Here is a 23,206-nt window from a genome sequence, read left to right as displayed (position 1 = left end):
TTTGGGGACAAATGCAACCAACAATGCATGTTTTTCTTGAATATGTTTTGTCTTTAAAAGAGGAAATCATTTTAGTGAAGTCCCTCATAAATCTAGATAATTCATATTTCAATGAAATAATTCGGTTGCACAATCTAGATTTTTTTCCATTTTGGGGAACGCTTGTTTTAATTTTGTAAAATGATATTTTTTTTCGTTGGGCCAAGTTTTAAAACAGGCATGTAGTAGGACTTTATTTTTCAATCAAGTTTATTTTTGTAAAGGCTATCAGCCTAGTTTTTGAAAACCTATGTATAAAAGTTAAAGGCCGTACTCATGCCAATCTTTTTTTACAGACTTTTAATCCTCATTGCTCACAAATGGCAACCAAAGAAATTAACGACCATTGCTTCCAGTTTAAATATATATCTTTTAAATGAGTTCATCCATTCGTTCATTTTCTGAACCACTTATCCTCACATATTCTATTAAAAAAATAACTGCAGTGTTTATTGGAAACCATAACACTTTCTGTTCATATTAATATATTAAACTAGTTTTTTGTATTAAAATGTTATTCATTCATAATTTATGCAATCTTTAAATGGTGAAAAGTAATTAGTGATAATAGTAATACTAATTTAATAACAAGGGAGACCTGGACAACACGTACTAGGTCATAATTGTATGTATACAATTTATAAGCCTTTAAGCTTAACTTTTACACGAGAATTTTCTCTTATTGATGATGCTAGACGTCAAATTCATTGTTTAACTGGCTGAGTTTGATAGCCATTCAAAATATATACCACGTCATTAGCACATTTAAATGAAATTGATGTATATAGTATTTGATTCTTTAATGTATTTCATATGTTGTTGTATATGTAATTTACTGGCAGGCAATATATTAAATACTATCAAACGTTTAAAGAGGGTGTTATTAGAACCGTATGGGGAGGATTTTTCTTATGATTCATTTTAATTGCATTTATTTAGTTTATATGTATATTGCATTATTTTATCATTTGATTTATTCACATCAATATATACAATTCCTATTATGAAAAAAACAGTTTAGCCCTGGCCTTTACCCACATTATATTTTGGCTCATGTGGGTCATGCACACTTAGAATTGTGGGCTACATGACCCCCAAAAAACGAACACCAGATCCGTATTGATTTGTGTTCATAATATGTATAGAATGGGCAAAAATAGTCCTTAGGAGGATTAGTAATGGGTATAACAAAAAAAAACGCCTGATTGTTTTAAACCCATAGAAAAATAGAAGCCCTTGACTAACGCATCCCCACCCATTCGCACCCGGCATCCAGGTGATCTCGCGTTAAAATACTGCTCGCTCGCATGACTGACAGCTGAAAAGCAAACATCGGAGTCGACGTCCGGATGCCGCTCGTCCCTCCCCTCCCTGTGCGTGAACCCTCGGCATCCAATAGCGTGGCTTCTCAGCGCTTGGACCTCTGCGTATCTTCTTCCACTTGCATTCGGCGTGGAGTAAAAAAAAAAGTCAGAATAGGAAGAGGGTGAGAGAGAGGGGGTGAGAGCAAAAGAGAGAGAGAAAAAAAGAGAGAGAGTATCTACTTACAGCTGCTGTCAGATATCCGATCGCTTTCGCATGGCGAGGAGGTAACCTGATCGAGCTGGGAGGAGGAGTGACTCGACCAGGGAAGCCTTGAGCAAAGTAAAAAAAAAATGTCCTCTTCTTCAGCCGGCGAAGTGACGAGAGCAAATGACATCAAGAGGGAAAATGTGAAGGAGGCGTCGGACAAGCGGGAGTGCATCAAGCTCGTTGAATTGTCCATGGAGCGATCGGCGGCCAACTCGGACGCGGTGCGCACGGAGCTTCTGGTGAGCGCCGCCTCCTCGTTGGCCTTCTCCCCGGAGCAAGTGGCGTGCGTCTGCGAGGCTCTGCAGCAGGGGGGCAACGTGGACCGCCTGGCCCGCTTCCTTTGGTCCCTTCCTCAGAGCGACCTGCTGCGCGGCAACGAAAGCATCCTGAAAGCACAAGCGCTCGTCGCTTTCCACCAGGCTCGTTACCAGGAGCTCTACAGTATTCTGGAGAACCACAGCTTCGGGGCGTCCAACCACACCTTCCTGCAGGATCTATGGTACAAGGCCCGCTACACAGAGGCGGAGAAGGCGCGGGGGAGACCCCTAGGTGCAGTGGACAAGTACAGGATCCGGAGAAAGTACCCTCTCCCCAGGACTATCTGGGACGGTGAGGAGACGGTGTACTGCTTCAAGGAGAGGTCCCGGAACGCTCTGAAGGATCTGTACAACCAGAACCGATACCCCTCGCCGGCCGAGAAGCGGAATCTGGCCAAGATTACGGGACTGTCTTTGACGCAGGTCAGCAACTGGTTCAAGAACAGAAGGCAGAGAGACAGAAACCCATCAGAAGCGCAGTCCAAAAGGTGACAAAATTTGCACACCTTCCATTTAATTTGACTATAACTCACATCTAGTTGTTATTATTTTGGATCATTAATATCACTCATATGCATTGTATTGAACTCATTGCTTGTCTTGACAAGGATTGTCATTCCAAAACATTTAAACTGGGGTTACTGGATGTGATCGCTGACGTTTTTGAGGCACTCGACGTCCAATATTCGCTCTTCTGCCAGTCTCACTTAGTCAAAATGGTTTGGACGTCTAATGCTGTCAATGGCAGCCAATGATTGAAATTCAAAATAGATGAAGCATTTGGAAATGGGAAGTGGTTGCCGTTCAGACTCATGTTTCTGTGCCATTGACGGGTGCGGTTGGACGTGTAATGACGTCGCTGGCAGCCAACGTGTTAAATGGAAACTGAGCATATACGTTTAAGGCGTGGAGCACGTTTGTAGTGTTTTGAAATATGAACTGCTGGCCATTCAGATCCGGTTTCAAGTGCGGCTTGGAAAACTATAACGCTCATGCATAATGACACTATGATTGGAATTACTTTGAAAGTTGGGGACTTGAATGGAAGCGTTTTGTTTATTGTACAATTTTATTGAATTGTTGTAGTTTAACTGTATGTGTGTGTGTGTGTGTTTGTGTGTGGCAAAACAGCTCACTGATGACATACAAAAGATGGCTAATGTTAAAATCCAAATATAATTTGTATTATCATTAGAAGCCCCACTTGTGTTATTTATTCCTTGAGGAGAAGGAAAAGGAGGGGTAGGGTTTAAGGGAGTTTTCCCCCCCTTTAGTGGGTGGGGGTGCAGCTGTTAGAATCAATCTTAAAGCACATTACAAAATTAAATGAGCTAACGTGGCAAACCCACATTGTTTTTTTTAGAATTAGTTTCAAATGGATACTTAAAGAGCATTTCAATGATGTTGTAAAAGGACAGTTTTGTTCCAAGTGAGGGCAAAGGAACATTTGTAGCCATTTGTTTTGTGTGACACCACCATGACCACTACTGCTGGCTGTTTTTTTTTTTTTTATCACACTAGAATTTATTGCGCCAAATGGTTGCACGCTTGTTGACGCTGGTTGTCTCCCCGTAAGGCAAGAGGGTAACGCATTCCCAAGCACAGCCTGCTCTTCAGAGCTGTGTAGCCTAATAACAAAACAACAAATGTCACCCATAACTATTGCGTGCATGATATGAACAGCAAGGAAAATTCAACTTAAAAGAAAAGGTCATATCAGATAAAAACATATACTGTGAATACCTCTACTTTTTTTTAATGACATTGTTACCTGTCTGCTTCCCAGCGAATCTGACGGAAACCACAGCACAGAAGATGAATCCACCAAAGGTCAAGAAGAATTGTCACCAAGGCCTCTTTCCAATTCCTCAGATGGCGTCGTCAGTCATGGGACACTCCCAATTCAAACGGGGTCTTTGGATGGCGGGGTAGTCATCCAACAAATCGGGGAGGTCAAAATGCCACAAGGTTCAAACAACGGCGGGCTCTACAACGGAAGCCTGCTGGCCAGCAATACCTCGTCGTCGGCGACGTTTCACAATGGCGGCTCGTCTTACCTCCATTCACCTGGGAACATCCTCTTCAACGGGCTCAATTTAGGCATCCAGCCATTGGCGTTCAACTGTCTGAGGCCGTCCGGAGGGGTGCTATTGGGCGGCTCTGGGTCGGACATGCAGGAGAAAGGACTAGGAGGCTCGGTTGAGGACTCTTCCCTGCAGTACTCCTCTCCTTATTCGGGCTGTGTGAATGGAGGGCAGGTGAAGCTGGAAACCATGGCCGGCCAAAATGGCGCTTCTTCCGTTTTGGCCTTCAGCTCCTCAATGGGCGGTTACGGTCTGGTGCAGGTACCTAGCGGAGTCTCTGATGGCGATGGAGGTTCGATGCTCAACAGTGATGTTGGCCTTCCTCCTTTGCAGCTGTCGTCTTCATCCTCTTCCTCCTCAATCACACAAGGTGGGTTCTTTGAAAATGTACTGAAAGTGTTTAATTGTACTTTATACACTGTACATGAAACAATGATGATCCTTTAAACCCATTTTAACTTAATGGCTAGAAGTGTAAGCAATGAATTGATCTGAATCGAAATATTGATTTTTTTATGTGCAATGCAATCAAATCTGATCAAAATTTTAAAAAAATCAATCACATTTCTACAAAATGGTTAAAAATCAGCAAATTTGCATTAGAATGTTTTATGCATCAAGGTGAAATGCAACTTATTGTTTGAAGTTTTTACATAATAACGTATTAAGTTGGTTCTTGTACCCAAGCAAATGTATTATCCGTAAATATTGTACTGTTGTCCAAAGCCTCATATGCCATGATACTTTGATAATGATATACTAGCATTTACTCCATCACATTTCTGTACTATACCCATTCCCCCGTCTATCATTGCCAATGGGGGGGCAGTGAATGATTGCTGCTACCCCTTCTAGATCAAATGGATCAGACATCCATCACTGTCATTGCTAGTGAAGGAATAAATAGACCAGAGGTCACCAACTTGGGTCCTCTAGGGCACCTCTCCATTATGTTTTCCACGTCTCCCTCCTCAAACTCACCTAAATCAAATAATCAACTGATCAGCAAGGTGTCCAGAGGCCTGATAACAATCCAGATAATTGGATTGATTTGATTTTGAAGGAAGAAGATACAAAAAAAAGATGGTGCCCTCAAGGACCACTGAAATAGACACATTAACAATCTGACTGCTTTACTTAGAGTTGTAAGCTCAACTGGGTTATTCTATACAAAACAAAAAGCTGGGAAAAGAGACACTCACCCACCCGCTTTATGCCACGTCCCCAGAGAGAGAACTCTGCTCCTTTGAACGGTCCACAGATGAATAAAAACCAGTCAGCATCACTCATCATGGCGGCGCTCTTGATCTTCACAGTCTGGGAGTCAAAAAAAAAACACAATCACTAATAGGGAACAGCAAATATGCCTTTACAACACTTACTTTGACATTGAACAGAGTATTGATACCACCAGGGATAGAAAGAAGAAAATATCAATGAAATTGATGCATGAATACTTTGGTTCCAGGTCCGATAGCTCTGACTGACGTGGCAGTGAGCTCCTCTGGCGACGATTCCTTTCCGCAACCAGACAAGCTGACCATGACTTCCCTGCACCAGAGCACCGTTCTCTACAGTATGAGCAATATGAACCAACCCATCAAGAAGGAGCCCCTGGAGGGAGGCGTCTACTCTTCGTACCATCACGGGCTCCACCTGGATCCCAGTGGGCAGATGGGCTACTCCGCCGACCACAGTTCGGAAGAAGCACCATCCGGGCAAGTCCCGGTTTCCGCCGGTTCATCCAGTCCCGAGGTTTATACCTCGCTCACTGTCAGCACGCCGACTGGTCATCACCCGCAGCCTGGCGAATACCGGTCCTCGCATCTGATGGGCCACTGCGTTGACAATGACTACATGAGCCTAGCAGAGAGTAAAGTGGACAGCTCGGGGTCGGCGGGCGTGAGTGACATGGTTCGAGCCATGTGTGGCGATATGGACCCCGTCGAGGGGAAAGAGCTCGCCAAACTACAGACAGTTCAGATGGATGAAGATATGGCTGACCTTTAACCTTTAGAAACCCCCCAAATCCATGCGAGTACAGATCATTTTTTTGCGTGCGTGCGTGTGTGATTTTTTTTTCATCATTTATTTCGTTTATCTGTTAAATTATTATTTGACACTACTATGTTGACTCCTCACAATGCACTCGAATAAGACAGAAGGCCCGTTAGCCGGTTTTGGGACATTTAAGCATTCAAAATAATGATTAATATTTGAAATAAACACAATCTCTATCTATCATACAAAACATAGCTGGTCACAGGAGTTGGCAAATGTTGTCCAGGGGCCTGTTTAAAAAGCGCCGTTTTACAGGCAACACCTGCTACTTCCTATTGAGGGGGACTTGATTTGCCGGAACAGGTGCTGGCATGCCGCAAGTCATGTGACCAGTATGTTCCTCCAAACTAAATGCGTCATATGGGTCAAACCAAAAAGGTCATTCATGTTGGGGAAGGGGGTCTGTGGATGTGGGCCAGTTTTACTAAAGGACTGCAAACAAGTATGGACGATATATTTCATCCAACACACACACAAAGCTGCTCATTTCGGACAAAGTGCCCTTCAGTAAGCACCTTAAATTGCCTCTCAAGTTTCCTAGATGAATGTACTACTCTTTTAGGCATTTGCACTACCATCGCGATATCAAACTGTTTTTTTAAAGGGCCTCAACAAACGCACACGCTTTGTTTTTTAACCTCTTTGTCAACTGTGAGCTGCAATTTGAATGAAAAGGTTTTAAAAAATTGCAGCTAGGTTAGATAAGAGTGACAATGCAATGCTTTATTGTGTTTTGGGTAGTAAATGTGTCTCCTCAAAAAGGTCTTTGCTTCCTAAATGTATCAGGAACAAAAAAAGGGACAGAAGTATTTTTTAAAGATGACAGAGGTTATGGACATTTGTAGCCTTTTTTGTTGTTGTTTTTTTTACATTGTGAATAACACTGAAAAGGAAGCTGTGTGCTGTCTGAACACAAGACCTCAGGTTCAGAGATTTTCCACCGCCTCCACCACTGCTGTCACTGGAATATTTGTTAGGTGTCAGATTAGGAAAAGACGAGAATGTGGAGGCCATTTGTCAAGTGGATCTACTATTTTTTTTTTTTTTTAACCACAAGAGGCTACATTCTTCAAAATAGCACATTTCAGCCTTGCGGCCATTCAAATGCATTATTTTTTTTTACAGGAATCATAATGAAATTCAATTTCTCCTACTAGCTTTCACTTCATATACATAAAGTGAGTCATAGGCAAATGTTTTTTTTTTGTTCAACTCGGTTTGACCTATATGTTTGTTATTGGAAATTATGTGAATGTATTTTTCTAAATCTCTGTCATGCAATAAAAGTTTATATTTATAAAAACAGTTCTAGGCTATTTTGATCCTTGTGATAGATAGAATAAAAAAGCTTTGTAACTTCTGCGTAGGAGTGACACATGTCTGCTGGCAGCTTTTTACGACAGACAAAAGTCACAATGTGCTTGTCAGCCTAACGTTGGTTGAGGAAGCCAAAGAGCGAGGACGGAGGGGAAAAGTTGCGTGCTCAAATCTAGCTCGCCTACTGCATGCCTGCCGCTTGCTCTCTTTCTCTCTCTCTCTCTCTCTGCAAGTGATCGTTTGCACATGCTTGGCAAGCTGGTCTTCATTAGCCCTCCTTTTCTCATCTCAGCCCCTGTAATTCAAATAAACAGCAATGAGATTTCCAGAGGTAAAGCCTTTTGGGGTGGGGGGTCCACAGCTCCACACGGCCCAGTTCGATTCTTGAGCGGAGGCCAAACACCCCCACCCAACAAGCCACCCCATAAGAAATCCTCCTCCCAAACACCCCCCCCACCCCCCTGCATGCTCTCGACATGTGGAAGAATGAATCTGAGGTGCTGTCACTCACAGACACTGAAGCTCAATCCACAGAAAGCCTGAACTCTTCAAATGGCTTGAGGGGATTCTCTGTAAATTCACAAATTCCCACCAAATGTGTGTTCTTCACCCCGCTTGGGCGCCTAACCCAACCGACGTTGAGATAAAAATGAAGCCAGATTTAACAAGAGGACAAACAACAGGGGATTTAACTTTATCATCCGTACTGTCTGCGGTAGATTCTTGACATTTAGGCCCGAGGAATTGGAGGGTAAATCTAACTGCCGGTCGGTGCACAAAAACAGAGGCTATTTGTTTGCACTCATTGTTGGAGCAAAGGAAGGGAGACAAATGGGCGAGCCGAGTGGGAAGGGAGGGCGAGGCTGAGATAAAGTTACCTGTGCGCAGGTGACCTCGTCGCCACGGGCAGTGGATTAGTTGATTGTTAGGTATCGGGTGGCCCCCAGTCCCTCCTGCAATATTGAAGAGGTAAAAAACAGCTTTGTTGTAGGCCGGAACAATATCCCTCCCATTCGAAGCCAGAAGGAAGCATATGGCCTCACTCTCATGCAAAGGACTCCGAAAAAACTTAGAAAAGAAGCGGCATTGTTGCCTCTCGTGTGACATGGAACGTTTCATGTGGGAACATTTTTTTAAAAATTCAATGTAAAATGCACTGGGGCCAAAATGAAACACACACACATACACATGCACATATACACGCACAAAAAGTAGGGAACTCCCCCAGAACTTTGGCCTTATTAAAAACACTGACCTCTGATCTTTCAGATGCTTTCAAAGCTGACATTTAATGCGGCGCAGCAGACTGCAAGCCATATGTAACATGACCTGGGGAGCACGGTATACTCCGCTGCTCCACGTCCCACTAATGAGAGGGCAAGGGTCGGCGGGTACCGGCGTGGCTATACGAGAGACCCACCACTACTAGGCCGCAAAGTTGAGCTGCTGTTTGGAGGAACAATTTAGGAGGAATAAGAAGAAGTTGGGGTTTGGGAAAAGACACCGACAAAACCTGTTAACAGCTGAGGGATCCGGAAGAAGTCCAATAGGACACACACACACACACACATGCACAAAGAAGTTACTGTGTGAAAGTATATCGTCTTGGCGCCCCCTCCCTGCCAGCATGCACATAGAGGCACCGCGAGAATGTATATTTATTTATTTATTTACCCATTGGTATTACTATTTTTGATTTCCCAGGTCCTAAAATACCATAGTTTGCTCGTGGTGCGTTTACGGACCACAACGCCATAAACGCGACGTGGGTGTAATTGCAAGGCCCTTGTGGAGTCGGCCCTCTGGAGGAAATGCGTAATGATTTTGATGGGGAGTGGGGGGTCGCAACCCAGTGCACTTGTAGCAGGTCTAATTTTCCTACATGACAGGAAACTCTGTTAAGCTGATAATTGCAGATCCAATTTCATTTAACTCACTCATGTCAACAGTCGTGTTGTGTTTGGGGAGAAGGGGTTGTTTTTTTATTTGGGCCATGCAGTACACTCAGCCGAATACGTGCTGACCACGTGGACACCGTTCATCAATTTGTCAATGACGTTTTTAGCTGCCATTGACGGCACTTGACTGCCAATTCCTCCCAGTTAAGAGGAATTGGACGTGTAGAGACGTCAATGCCAGTAAATATGGAAGCTTGCAGTCATTGTTCCCCATTTACATGATTTGGACATCTATTTCCAACAATGGGATGCAATGTTTTTAACTTATTCATTTTAATGGTATTCACTTTTATTATATTACTTTACTTTACTATTATATTTTTATATATACAGTTAAAATATATAAATGTTTTAACCTCTTTTAATGACCAAAAAAACATTATTTGCACTATAAAGGGATAATATCAGAATAAATAAAAACGTTTTCTAGAATGTCAAAATAGCAAAATGAAAGGGTTCATTAAACACATTCATTATTTTACCACTGGCTTATCATTTGACTTATATCATTATTATTCTGAATATTTTTTTTAAAAAAAGGTAATAAAATGCACATCAGGCATGCCAAATTCGTGTTTTTCCTGAATTGATTTGACTTCCCAGGCCTTTGCAGGAAAAAGTCTAACTAGACAAAACGCCCCTGCAGGACTTTATCTGGCTAATTTAAACAGCATCAGCGCGGTTCCACTCAACGCAGCTGAAATAGCACTTTGGATTTAGACGAAGTGAAAACCATCTGTGAGCCCTTTTACTTTTCCTCCATATTTTACCAATATAAACCGTCCTATATGGGAAGCCTTTTGATGGTGACATTTTTATGAAGCGTACCCTTGTGTGTTCCTGCTCGAGACTTTCTTATTTTTCCTCTTTTCCATTGGAGTGAAATGTAGCGTTTCATTTGTTTCCATGGCAACTCCGGATGCAAACAACTTTGTCGCATCGGGTGATAAATAATGGATGCGCATGGAATAATTTAACAGGGCGGCTCAGGTACTTTTTTTGGGTGGATGTTGGGGGGGTTGGGGGGCACCAAAATGTTTGTTTTTGTGTTGTCCCTCACACTTGCGAGAAGCACTTAAGAAGAGAGGTAAATCCCTGCAGATCGTACTGGGAAAGCACTAACAAGCGATGGCCTCTTTCGTATCCCCCAGTATTGCATTACGTGCAGGGGTAAAAGAGGTGGGGAGTGTTGGGGGGGCTCAACTCTGGCCGTGGCCGGTGTAGAGTCGACATCTTGAAATAATTTCGCCCCCCGGGCTGCTCGGGTTAAAGGAGGAGGCGCGTCGCAATGTGGTAGAGATATTAGAGAAACCCGAGAGCTGCTCATCAGACAGCTCATTCACTCAAGCTTTTACACAGCCACATATGTCCTTTTGTTATACTGTCCAGCAACAAGCACATGTCTTTGGAGTACACACATCAGGTCGGATTGCAACGCAAAGGCCGAATCATGTGCATCATTTTCCCTTTTTTTTCAATTAAGGAGTCTGTGTTGTGTTGTTTCTTTGTGGGCGTCTCATTTTTTTTCCCCATACATATTTTTGATATTATTCTAGTGAACGTTTAAAAGCACATTGCTTTTATTGATTGTTATGTATATTAATTGTGTTTCTTTGGTTTTGAAAGGTCTGCAAAGCATGTTTTAATTAAAAATGTTACCCACAAATGTTTACAATTCAGACAATGCATTGAATTGACATATAAACCGGTTTGGAGAGCTTTTGAAGCATGCATGGTCTTGCTCTATATTTTGATGTGAATTAAAAGTGTGTGTCACCGTTTTTTTTTTTTTAATCGACGTGTAATTTTCTCTTGATTACATTAAAAAATAGATTATAAATTGCACTTGAATTTCGAACTTGCCATGCATGCAGAACTGCATTTTGGTGATTATTATTTCATTTGATTTTTTAAAAAGCAGCAAAGTAAGAGTGTAAAACATAATACAATATAATTTTAATCTTAATGTAATATTTTTTGGAATGAGCGTTTGTGCAAGACATTTTGACTCATTTTCAACGTGCACTTGAAAGCATTTGAGGCCCCAAACATGTTCCTATATTTAAAAAAAAAAAAGTGGAATCCGATTTCAAGAGTCTGCATGGTCCAGACAAAGAAATATGATACATGAGGCGCAAACCGACAACTGCAGAAGCACACTGACCAACGTGGTATACACACAACTCATTTACTAATGGATCGGTTTAGTATTTCAGCCCACCGACAAACGCTTCTTGGAGCCACTACGGTGCCGGTCTAATCCCCGGGACACAAATCAGGAGTAAACCATCCAAAACATGATGAGGTAGAAAAATAAAGGGGGCTAAACGCTCAAGATAACTCACCCAGCTAATATTTATTTAGCGTAGAAATAATTCAAAAGTAAAAGTAAATTATCAAGTGTCGGATTTTTAAAAATATAGACATACCCCTGTTTCTCAATTTAATGCGACAGAATTGCATTGAGATTTGTTTTTATACTTAAGAGTCAAATATAATCATGTCATGGTTTCACAGACACCCCCTTCCAAAACACACACACACACACACACACACACACACACACACACACACACACACACACACACTCTGGTGGTCTATGGCAGGTTGTGGTTTGTCATATAAAGAAGCGCTTATTGGTTGGCCATGCCTAACCATCATAAGAACTTATTAAATTATATCACCTCGTAAAATAAACGCCCTCGGTAATTATTAGACTGTGAAAAGGTGGTGCAGATGCAACAATCTGCATGTAATTATGGGGGGGGGGGGCTTTTACTAGAGAGGTTGAGTGAAAACAAAAACAACAAAAAACAATAATTGGGATTTTGTCTGCATGTTTGTTAACATGTCAATTCAATTATCCCCTTGTAGGTCTTTATTTAACTGTATGAAAGCACTGGATGCAAATTCTGCTTTATTGCCATTGATGGCGCAAGGCGTCCAATCTACTTTGACTGGGATAAGATGGCAGCGACTGATCGCTCCCAGTCAAAACTTGGCACTGAAGTATACTTACAGGATAACTTCCCACTTTAAATACATTGGTCGACTACCATTGTTAATGGCAGGCAATGAGTGGAATACTATGAAATCAAAAATAATACAGAACAAGAATCCCGATGGGTGCTGGAGCCTATCCCCGATTGAATGATCAATCAAGCCTAGTCTATGTTTGGAAAGTGCATGGGAGAAAACCAGAGTACCTGGAAAAAACCCACACATGCCAAGGGAGGAAATGTAAATTCTACATGGAGGTAGAAATCCACCAAGGATTGAACCCTCGATCTTAGCGGAATGAGGCAGGCAAGCTAACCACTCTACCACAGACCATAATTATTTTTTTACACAAATAATTTCAATTGTATTCCAAATGTTAATATTATGGCCCAAAAATTGACATCTATATTTTTAATGACCCATAAAAGAATCACAGGTAACATATAACATGTTTTACTTCTTGCGTAATGTGAAGTCTTCCTTTTCAAATGATCTCTTTATAGTCGAAGCATGTTAATATGGCCTTTAAGAGGTCTGTAATAATTGATTAGTGTTTAGGAGCTGGCGTGGGGGCGGGAGGTGGGAGGTGGAGGTGGAGGTTGGAGGCGCGCTCCTATTTCAGCCCCTGACGCGCTGCCTCTGGGGAGGAAACAGAGCTGCAAAGTCAGTGCGGCTCTGCTGTACAGGGGTGCAGGGCAGACGCAGAGCCAATCACCGGAACGCACTGGGCTGCCTTTAAGCCTGACATATCTCCTCCAAGGAACAAATTGTCCCGACAATCATCACCCCGAATCGCGGACAGTCGGAGGGGAGCCGAGCAGAACCGAGCGGAGCCGAACGGAGCCGAGCGGAACCGAGCGGAGCTCTGCGAGCGAGTAGCCGAGCGAAGGCTGGCCCAACGCGGAAGCCAAGGATTGCAAGGATCATCGCAAGCCTTTTCTTTCCAAACAAGGAGACAAGACACAAACGTCCAACTTTCAGGACAGGGGAGAGGGGCGCGACTTTTCCGCCACGGACGTCCGCCGTCATGTCGATTTTACCTTCATTCGGCTTCACCCAGGAGCAAGTGGCGTGCGTGTGTGAGGTGCTGCAACAGGGGGGCAACCTGGAGAGACTCGGCCGCTTCTTGTGGTCTCTCCCGGCTTGCGACCACCTCCACAAGAACGAGAGTGTCCTCAAAGCGAAAGCAGTGGTGGCCTTCCATCGGGGGAACTTCCGGGAGCTGTACAAGATCCTGGAAAGCCACCAATTCTCGGCGCATAACCACCCTAAATTGCAGCAGTTGTGGCTGAAGGCGCATTACGTGGAGGCGGAGAAGCTGCGGGGTCGGCCGCTGGGCGCCGTGGGGAAGTACCGGGTGAGGAGGAAATTCCCACTACCGAGAACCATATGGGACGGCGAGGAGACCAGCTACTGCTTTAAGGAGAAGTCCAGGGGGGTTCTGCGGGAGTGGTACACGCACAACCCCTACCCTTCCCCGCGGGAGAAGAGGGAACTGGCCGAGGCCACCGGACTGACCACCACGCAAGTCAGCAACTGGTTCAAAAACCGGCGGCAGAGGGACAGAGCCGCGGAAGCCAAAGAAAGGTATTTACACCATCTTCCATCCCACTTGGTTTTATCCTGTCGTGATTTTTTTCCAAATCCTATCACATTCCAGCATGCCCCTATTTGAAAATAAAGAAACTTTTATCAAATCGAGCCGATGGCGTGTGTTTTCACGTATGATGCTATTTTTTGTACGTCTGTTTAGTGGTATTTTTGGTAGGGTAAATGACATTTTTTTCTATGTAATTATATTGAGGAGAAAAGGCGTTTAAAAATCAAATAAATAAAAATGAACGAGAGATTAAAATGTCGACATGAATTCCCAAGATGCAACCTGATTTGACGTGTCATTTGTACCACGCAGGGAGAACAGTGAAAACAACAATGCAGGCGGTAACAAACAGAACCAGCTGTCCCCGTTGGACGGAGGAAAGTCTCTCATGTCCAGTTCGGAGGACGAATTTTCTCCCCCCCAGAGCCCCGACCAGAACTCTGCGCTTTTACTCCAGGGGAACATGGTCCACCCCGGGGCTTCTGCGTACTCCATGCCCGGTTTGGGGGCCCCACAGCCGGTCCACGGCATGCACGGACACCCGCACCAGCTGCAGGACTCCTTGTTGGGACCGTTAACTTCCAGCCTTGTGGATTTGGGCTCTTAAATAAAGACGCTATTTTATTCGACGAAAAAAAAAAACTAAAGTACTGAAGAGGACTGATGCGTGTATCAGATTCTTGTATGAAATAACACTATTATAGCCTAAACCTTATTATATATAGACTGACTTGTCTGTCGTTGAATTTGATTGGAAGTTCAAATTCCTTATGCGCTTAATGTATATCATTACCCCGACGGGATTTTATTTTAAAATCTCCAGCACATAAAAAAACACGAAGCCTAAAATCCTGAACGAAACACTTACGTGGACTATCCATTTTCTTAATTTATATTTTGTTAAAAATAATTTTAGTCGGATCCTGCCATTAGTTTCAAATAAAACTAAAAGTAATGCATTTGTCTTGCCTCATTCGCCAGTTACTTATTTTTAGGGATTTCAGACAAAACACGTTTGCATATACATGATTATTTTACGTGCACATTTCCAAAAAAATGTTTTAGTATTCACATCTTGGCATACACAGTACAAAAAATACCATAATCTTGATAAAAGTATTTCATTATGTTATTCAGAGTAGCTAATGCAGAACTAACCACAGTGGGAAATCCCATGTTTTTTCAGGTGAGTTTAAAAAAGTCCTTATTTTTTCCAAAAATGTCGATTTTGTTGTTGTTGGTTTTTTTTTTTGGGGGGGGGGGGGGGGGGGCTTCAGTGGTTTTCTCTGCAAGAGTGTATCTGGTGGTGTTCTACCCATGGGAAAGAATCAGCACTTACCCTATTATAGCCTTGCAGTTTTCAGATATGAATGACAAACATCCAGCTAGGGAAAAAAAGAGGAGAAAAACTATGAGAAGGGCAAGTGCAATAAATATACAGTACTACAAATAAACAAGGGCTAAAATTTTTTTATTAATTAACCACAGCTAAACAATTTACCATCAAAAAGAGTAATACTATTAATATTATTTATTTATTTAATGTAGGGAGCAATAATATTTTCACAATGAAACCTAAATGTGAAGAGGAATCACACCCCCCCCCCCCCCACCCCCCATACTACCTACCCACCACCAACACAGTCATGTCAGGGTAAATTGTTTTGAGCGGAGAGCACTGAGGATTTCCTGCAGCATAATCTGAAACAGTTGCTGTTAGCATTACTGCCTGATTGCAAAGATTGCAGGGCTGTAGGGACTCAGCACCCTACTTCATTTTGGGGGTGAGTGGGTGGGCCGAATGGACGCCTCTGGCTATTTTGCATCGCAGCGACTGTCTGTAATGTTCCATAAAATTGCTATGTATTCTTTTTAGAGTCTTTATCCACATATAGAATTTGTGGCATCAAATATGTTCAATTACAATGATCCAATATATTTATACCGATTTTAACTGCAAATTTCACGTTTTGAAGGGACGTCAAGGTGAAAAAATATATTTTCATTTACATCAATTCAACTTTTTAAGTTGTAATTCTGCCGATAACAACGAATGCCTACAAAAGTGCTGCAGAGTTGGGTTTGGGTTACAACGTGACCTTCCCTGAACTTCCCCTCATGATCTTATTACACTTAAAATATTCAACAAATTAGTGTTTGGTCCTGTTCAAAGTCTCAGCAGAGGACCGTGACGCATGCCTAGGCACAAACATGATTTGGTGAGTGTCAAGTGGAGAATAAATGTTGCAGTCTATGAGGCTTTGTTTCCCAACCCTTATTGAGCTAAAAGCTATTCATTTCACCTGCAAAAAAAGATCCCAACACACCACCAAAACAATAATGTTACAAAGATTAGATACAAGGGATATATTATGTTATTAATGTAATGTTGTAAAAGTATGAGACATAGACACTTTATTTGTAAACAAATTATTTTTTGGTCTAATTTTGTGAAATGGATAATTTTCTGCATGGCAACCCCTGGTCTAAAAGTTGGACATTTATTGACAACACAGAAAATAAGTGAAAACAAAAAAAGTGCATGTTGTAGATTAATGAATGACTCATGTGTTACTTGCGGCATTGAGCGGACTATAATGGTTTGTACGACTATAAATGAGCAACATGCTTGATAGCCCAGCTTCCGATGACCCGATCATTCAGCGCTCTGCATGTGTCTCTGATTCTTGGCAAGGGAGTGTGGCTAAATATTCACAAATTAACAAACAGGTGATCACAAAGCCAACCGAGTGACTCCTCATACCTGTTAATCTAACGACAACATGTCCGGAACGGCAGAGACACAGCCAGGATTAAACAGGCTCTGCGGCCCCGCATGACACTGAGAGGCATTCAGTCACCTTCAGGATGTGTGAAAGACTCCCATCAATCCAATTTGGAAAGCCACGCTCTGCTTTTAATCACTCTCAAATCCCTGTGTTTCCGTTTTGGAGGGAGAAATGTTGCGTTCAGAAATCTATTGGGCGGGAGCTATAGGCAATGACAAAAAAGCACAGGTTGAGCTCCTCGCTGCCAGCGACGACAGCTGCCGATGGCAAACAGGGTCCCGGTCGGTCATCAACGGGGCATTTCATTTGTCATGCTTGTAAAGTGGCAGTGGCTCTAAATCAACAGCAGGAAGGGCCTGGACGTGTGCAAATAAACACTGCGAGCGTAAGCTTGCGCAGTTGGCTTCGCGCTGATGTTTGCACTGGCATCAGGGATGGCGTGCATGCATCTGCTCTGGGAAATGCTTTTCGAGGGGCCGGCCACCACGTATCAAGGTCAGGTCGCCTTGCTGCACATGCGAGACAGTCCCAGGTATCCGTAATAATCACCATTTGGAGGAGGTGGGTGGGGAGGGTGATGAAGGGATGTGGGTGGAGGGAGTAATCTGGGACAAAAGAATCTTTTCAGGCCTTCTTTAGAGGGAAGGGGGGGACTCCAGAGAGATTTTCTTACCAATGATGCATGGATCTGACAAGGTTCTTGACTAGCCCAAAGGCACATAATATGTGCGAGTGTGTCATACACAGAGTGCACTTGCGTTAAAATTTCCTCGGTGTTTCGATTTTTGCCATTTTGCATTGAACACCACAATTTATGCATAGTTTCATAATTTCCGTATGTGTGCCAAGAGTATTGATGCCTTTTTCACCCTCCTCCGCCCACCAATTTTTATATGTTTTATATGATGATATGTGACTTATGCAGAAATTTGGGTCACAAAGACAAATTCCAACAGAGAGCTAAAAAAAAGAAAAAAAAAAGCTAACTACACTTTGCAATGTCCATGCCAGGCCAGTATAGTTGGCAATGAATCATGGCAGCGCTGTAAGTGAGTTCGAAGCCCAAACCTCTTAACAGCACTGTTTTCTAAGCTGCAACGTGATTGAGTTGAATTTATTTTAATTTCCATATCTTGGAGTCATGTGTGACCCAGGGTTCTGCCAAAAATAAAAAAATATAGGGGTCAGGCCAGGAGTTGACTCAGCCAACGCTTATGGACTATTAGGGTGTTAAATAGCATGTTGCATGTCAAATGCAAGCATGGTACTGTATACATTACCAGGTGAAAGGTGGAACATTTTCAAAGACCTTACAAGGACAAGATAAGACACATGAGTAATGTCTTAGAAAGACGACTTGAGAAAAAGAAATGGGCCCGGGGAGGCTACGGCTCATATATCAAATCATTCCGGAGTCAAACTTCAGCGTTGGAGCTGCAGAATCAGATATCCACATGACTTTGGAGAAAGAGGGAAAAAATGTAAAATGTAAAATGAGACGTCCATTTAGTCTTATGGACTTTTCTTCAGGGAGTTGTTTTCTCTCCTATTTTGGTTCAGGATGATAAAAACAGTCCTGCATGTCAGAGCCTTTTGAAACGAATTATTTTAAAGTTCATCAAGTATTCAACTTTTGAAACGGATGATGAAGCAATTGACACCAGCAAGTATATATGACCATGTAAAAAAAATAAACAACATTATTTACAGTCAGATGCAAATGATAATGGTGTTGTCTATCCTTTTTTATATATATAAAAGACAATAGACACTATTATTGTGAAGGAGGAATCGCAGAGGAAAGGAATATTGTGCAAACTCCTAAAACATCGAATAATGTTTTATCTTCTTTTAGAGATGCCGTTTTGTTGATAAGAATAGTTTTCGTTCAAATGTTTAACATCGAAAGCATCAAAATTTGTCATTGCTTTAGTTGAGTTTTTCTTAAAAAGTGTAGTACAAGTACTACCACCCATGGTATGCAGGCTCCCTCTACAGCTAGAGGAAAGACTGACTAATTTATTATTATTATTTTTTAATCCACCACAGTACATATATCAAGTTTTTTTCTATTAATAGATTAAAAGCCCCGTATATGCAGGTTTTTATAGATCTAAAAAAATGTTTATTTGAGCTTTTTTAATATATTCTACAAAATGATTTTTGAACTAAAACAAAAAATGCATTAAAGAATTACAATTATTGATTGAATAAAGGGAGAATCAGGAAATTTAATATACATCTATACTCTTCATTTTATTTTGATCCTAAAACAGAAAGTCGGCACTCATGATTTACTTTCCCGGGCCACACAAAATGAGGCAGCGGGCCAGATTTGGCCCCTGGGCCACCACTTTGACACCCGTGTTCTACACTCACAAACGTATAATAATCTTAGTACTGGTGAAGCTACTCTTCCAGCCAAATATTTACTCAGCTGCTACTTGCTATAAAAAAACCTTTCAGAAACACTGCCTTAGGGTTTATCTTAAAGTAAAATATATTTAATAATAGTCGTTATATAGTATAATATAATAGTACAATAAATGTGAACGTTGAATCCACCGAGGGCCCTCAAGTCATATTCAAACTTTGTCAAAATATTTTTTATGTCTAAAAGGTCATGAAATTGGACATTTACACCCCACTTAAAAAATGTCTTGATGTAATACATATTTAATCAAATTGAAATACAATGACACTATACTAAAACACATTTCTGGCCTTTGGGTATATTTGGGCAGGAGAAGCGATAGAGGACACAACACGGGGAAGAAGGGGTACAGGATAATGAAATCTGCCTCACCCTCCCTCCCAAGGGACATCACCTCACCCATCATGGGGCTCGCAAATACAAACCCAAAAAGCCCCTCCTTTCTAAACATAGCGGCCAAGCCCAAACATCAGTGCCGCTTCACAACCCTGAAGCTACATCCACTTATTTGCCTGCCAAAGTTGGAGTGACAGCACCCCGAATCTGAGCCGCCATCTCCCTCCCTTTGCCCTTCATCTTTGTACTGCCCAGCCGGATAAAATACCCTTCTTGCTTCCACGCTCCAGAGAAAAAAAAAAAGAAAAACATTCAGGAAATGAAAGTTGTAATACGATCCTCCGTGTGCCAAACGTCTCCCCGAGCGGGGACAAAAGGCCGGCAGAGAAAAGCTGCTGGCCAGTTTGAGTTAGCGCATGATAGAGGAGCGGGGAGTGAGGGAAAAAAAGGATGCAAAATAAGGACAGGAAGGCAAGAGAGGCCAGAGAATCTGAGCCGAGAATTAACCAGGATGGGATGGCTTTCCCAAACACAGTGGCGAGGGAGGAGGTGAAGGTTGCTCATGTGATGAACTCCTCCCTGCAGTGTACGCCGCCGCGTACGAGAAGACAAATAAACATACCCATTCCTCCACGGTGTGTTTTCCCGTTTGGCGGGCCTCTCCAGGGAGTAAGCCTTTCTAATACCACTGTCTATAGTCATGGCCTGGATGTTGTTATGCAGCGAGAGAATACCGTGAGATGTTTGATGTTCGAAAAAGTAACGTGCTTTACACTTGGACTTGACTGATAAAATACTCATGCTAGTTACCTGTCTAAGAACCAGAGACATGCAGTCAAAGAAAAGTCATGGAAGGACAAAAATCAAATGAAAAATTCAATAAACTTGCTTTATTTTTCCCAGTAATTTTTTTAAAGTAATTTTGTCTGTTTTTCCACCTGTATATTATCTCATATTTCATTACCATTGAAATACTGAACCACAAAGTACATCCTAAGGCCAGGTTTGTTTGACTGGGCTTAATTAAGAGTAAAAGTTTGCCTCTGCATAATGGAAACCTATGACGTAAAGGAAGGCTGATATTCCGGTAGAGGGTGTATGACTCAATGGGAAATAGTACTCACGACTCATCTTTATCATTTGACAAGTCACAATACAACATTGAAAGAGTTTCAGTGGAGGAAGTACGACCCGAAGAACATGATTCCGGGGATATTTTAACATACAAGTTTCAACCAAGAAGCAGAATCACTACAACACAGCAATAGAGACAATGTGGCCAGTAGTATCATAAAATTTTGGGCTACTATCAATACATTGATTTATTCACCTTCCTATACTTACCCTTATCCCAACTAATCTACCCAAGAACCCTAACCCTGACACACCCACTTCCCTGCAAACTAAATCCTCAATTTCTATTGTTTCTCCCACCAGAAGCAAAGTAAGAAATCTGTCAAAACAATTCTGATATTTGAGTAGACGACGGTGCACAAACACAGCACAAATGAAAAATAGGTGTGTTGCAATTTGACCTAGCAACGCATGGAATTGGACATCTTGAAGCAAAGACATCTGAGCTGACAGCCTGAGTGTCTGCTTTGGTCTCTCTGTCTCAGAGTTTGGCAGGTTTATAACTCTGACCCCAGACCATGACTGAGAAGGACTCAAGGTGCTGAACTTAAACTTGGCAGCAGCTGCAGAAACCAGAGACCATACCTGTCAACTGGTACGTTCTCGCCGTAATTGGTACAACTGAAAGCCCATTTTTATATTGGTACGCTGTACACATGAAAATGGTACGCTAAACGGTGATTTTGAGAATCGTTCCCGGAAACGCATGTCTGCCAAGTGATATATGTACCGGCGCCTCTGATTGGCTAAAAAAAAAAAGATCATGATAAACATTTCGTTTTGTAACACTTTCACCATGTGATTTCCGTTTCCTGTTCCCTTGTTTATGTTTACTTTCATTTTGTTGTTCGTGATTTTTTACAAAAAAGTAAAGTGGTAAGATTTTCCATGTATTTATACATATATGTAAGGGCGAAAACAAAATTTGGTAAGATCACAAATGGTTCGAGGTTGACAGGTATGAGAGACTAGCAAGTTATAAATATAGACTATTAAAATCAAAACTAGTGCCCTTGTTCCCTGCTTTAGAACTTTGGAGCACATGTCCATTCAGACCCTCAAATGGGACCACTCATTCACATCCAGAGAAAGAAAAATCTCCTTTCATTTCTTTATATGCAACTAGCAGACTTGTTCTTTTACAGGAAGATATTTAAGGGGAAATACAAAAGGAAGTTTTTTTTTTAGGCATGTGGTAGCTTCATTGTTTTTTTGCTTGTTGGAATTTATAATTATTGGAAACTGAAGAGTGGGATTTCACCGACTCGACCTGTGAAACTGGACCTGCAGCTTTTCAATTAAACCAGTACGTAGGCACTGAATTTTCCATCATGGACCGAGAGCACCACTGTGTGGTTATAATGTAGAACAAAGATTTAGGTTTTACCTAACCAGATATGTAGTATATATGAGAAATAGTAGTATTTGCAACTGCATTTCACAAATAAATTGTGAAAAAGAAATTCATACACTGTGTTTTCTGGATTTTTTCTCTTTAGATATTCTAAGTGGGAGAACTTCCAATACTGCAGTGTTTGTCAATCCTGTATATACATCCATATGTGTATGTACATAAATTTCATAGGCGGCCCGGTGTTTTAGTGGTTGGCACGTCGGCCTTACAGTGGGGGATCTGGGTTCAAATCCAGGTTGGTCCACCTGTGTGGAGTTTGCATGTTCTTTTATGACGTTGTAGTTGTAGTGAAACATAATGGCCAGCTGAGGTCACTACGTACACATTGTATGAAATTTGAGGAAAACTATTGCTTGTAAATAAACAAAGAATTAAAAAAAATCATATCAATAATGTATTTGTCCCTCTTGGGCAAATCTATTTGCATTATAAAGTGAAAAAAAAATCCTATTGTTTTTATTTTAAATCTTAATACTGGTATGGTTAACATTTTGGTTACTCATTGATTTCTTGAATTGCTTATCCTCACAAGTATCACTAGATGCACAAGGAGACGAACAACCATTTACGCTCGCTCATACAGAGAGGCAATTGAGTGTTCAGCCAGCTTATACCCTGCATGTATTAGGAATGTGGGAAGAAACCAGAGTACCCACAGAAAACCCTCACAAACCCCACGCAGTGAGAACCTATACCTGGGATCAAACCCACAGAGATAGCCCACCGGATCCCTTCGACCTTCGAGATTTAAAACAACATTTTGGGAAGAAATGTATGCTAAAATGAAAACACTTACTTTTAATAGTGGTGGCGTACAAACTTGTCCTTTTTCTTTCCAACTGATGAGCAGGACACATTGTCAACACAATGGTGTCTGGAGAGTGTAATCATTTCATGGCTGCCAGGTGCTGCTGGTTTCAGAAGAAGTCATTGGTTAAACTGTCAGGTGCTTCTGGATTTAGAAGAAACGTCATTGGTTCAAAAATTGGTCCCCACTGCAGCCCTTTATTGAATATTCTAGAACAGTTTTTCCCAAACAGTGTCCCAACCAATTGCAAAAAGTCATATATACATTGTATTAATCCAAGAGAGAAATTTCAATATTAAGAGATTAAAATTGAACTATTACAAGGTTAAAATTGAGATACAAA

At 41.8% G+C, this 23,206-nt stretch overlaps 3 protein-coding genes and 1 long non-coding RNA gene across 5 annotated transcripts in view; 2 read left to right on the top strand and 2 right to left on the bottom strand.

Moving 5' to 3' along the window:
* Positions 1-1,607, bottom strand: part of mnat1 (MNAT1 component of CDK activating kinase) — a 30,004-nt gene extending 28,397 nt beyond the window's left edge. The window contains exon 1 of the mRNA XM_077730811.1: positions 1,588-1,607. The gene's annotated coding sequence lies outside the window, so the exon portion shown is untranslated. The remainder of the gene's footprint in view (positions 1-1,587) is intronic.
* On the top strand, positions 1,567-7,379 carry six4a (SIX homeobox 4a). Of its 2 annotated transcripts, XM_077730801.1 has the most exons (4): positions 1,567-2,416; positions 3,715-4,186; positions 4,274-4,382; positions 5,481-7,379. In XM_077730801.1, the coding sequence occupies exons 1-4, from the start codon at positions 1,695-1,697 to the stop codon at positions 6,020-6,022; spliced, it is 1,845 nt and encodes a 614-aa protein (XP_077586927.1). In that variant the 5' UTR covers positions 1,567-1,694; the 3' UTR covers positions 6,023-7,379. The 2 variants fall into 2 exon arrangements, with proteins under 2 accessions (XP_077586927.1, XP_077586926.1); XM_077730800.1 differs by having other exon boundaries at positions 3,715-4,382.
* On the bottom strand, positions 6,019-23,010 carry LOC144206086 (uncharacterized). The gene is made up of 4 exons (XR_013328296.1): positions 22,852-23,010; positions 15,288-15,333; positions 8,269-8,343; positions 6,019-7,685 (listed from the first exon to the last, which is right to left on the bottom strand). It is a non-coding gene; the product is annotated as an uncharacterized LOC144206086 (long non-coding RNA).
* Positions 12,985-15,110, top strand: six1a (SIX homeobox 1a). Its single transcript, XM_077730815.1, has 2 exons — positions 12,985-13,935; positions 14,261-15,110. Exons 1-2 carry the CDS (start codon positions 13,376-13,378, stop codon positions 14,553-14,555), a joined length of 855 nt encoding a protein of 284 aa, XP_077586941.1. The 5' UTR covers positions 12,985-13,375; the 3' UTR covers positions 14,556-15,110.
* Positions 23,011-23,206: the final 196 nt, after the last annotated feature.

The sequence above is a fragment of the Stigmatopora nigra genome, chromosome 13 (assembly GCF_051989575.1).
Source record: "Stigmatopora nigra isolate UIUO_SnigA chromosome 13, RoL_Snig_1.1, whole genome shotgun sequence".
Taxonomy (NCBI): Eukaryota; Metazoa; Chordata; class Actinopteri; order Syngnathiformes; family Syngnathidae; genus Stigmatopora; species Stigmatopora nigra.
The sequence above is the reverse complement of the archived record's forward strand: the minus strand, read 5'-3'. Positions and strand labels throughout refer to the sequence as shown.

Excerpts from the sequence above, each read along its gene's own strand:
- six1a (XM_077730815.1), top strand. The coding sequence starts at position 13,376 with ATGTCGATTTTACCTTCATTCGGCTTCACCCAGGAGCAAGTGGCGTGC. Across the intron at positions 13,936-14,260 it reads GCCGCGGAAGCCAAAGAAAG|GGAGAACAGTGAAAACAACA; the intron begins GTATTTACACCA and ends TGTACCACGCAG.
- six4a (XM_077730800.1), top strand. The coding sequence starts at position 1,695 with ATGTCCTCTTCTTCAGCCGGCGAAGTGACGAGAGCAAATGACATCAAG. Across the intron at positions 2,417-3,714 it reads TCAGAAGCGCAGTCCAAAAG|CGAATCTGACGGAAACCACA; the intron begins GTGACAAAATTT and ends TCTGCTTCCCAG. Across the intron at positions 4,383-5,480 it reads TTCCTCCTCAATCACACAAG|GTCCGATAGCTCTGACTGAC; the intron begins GTGGGTTCTTTG and ends CTTTGGTTCCAG.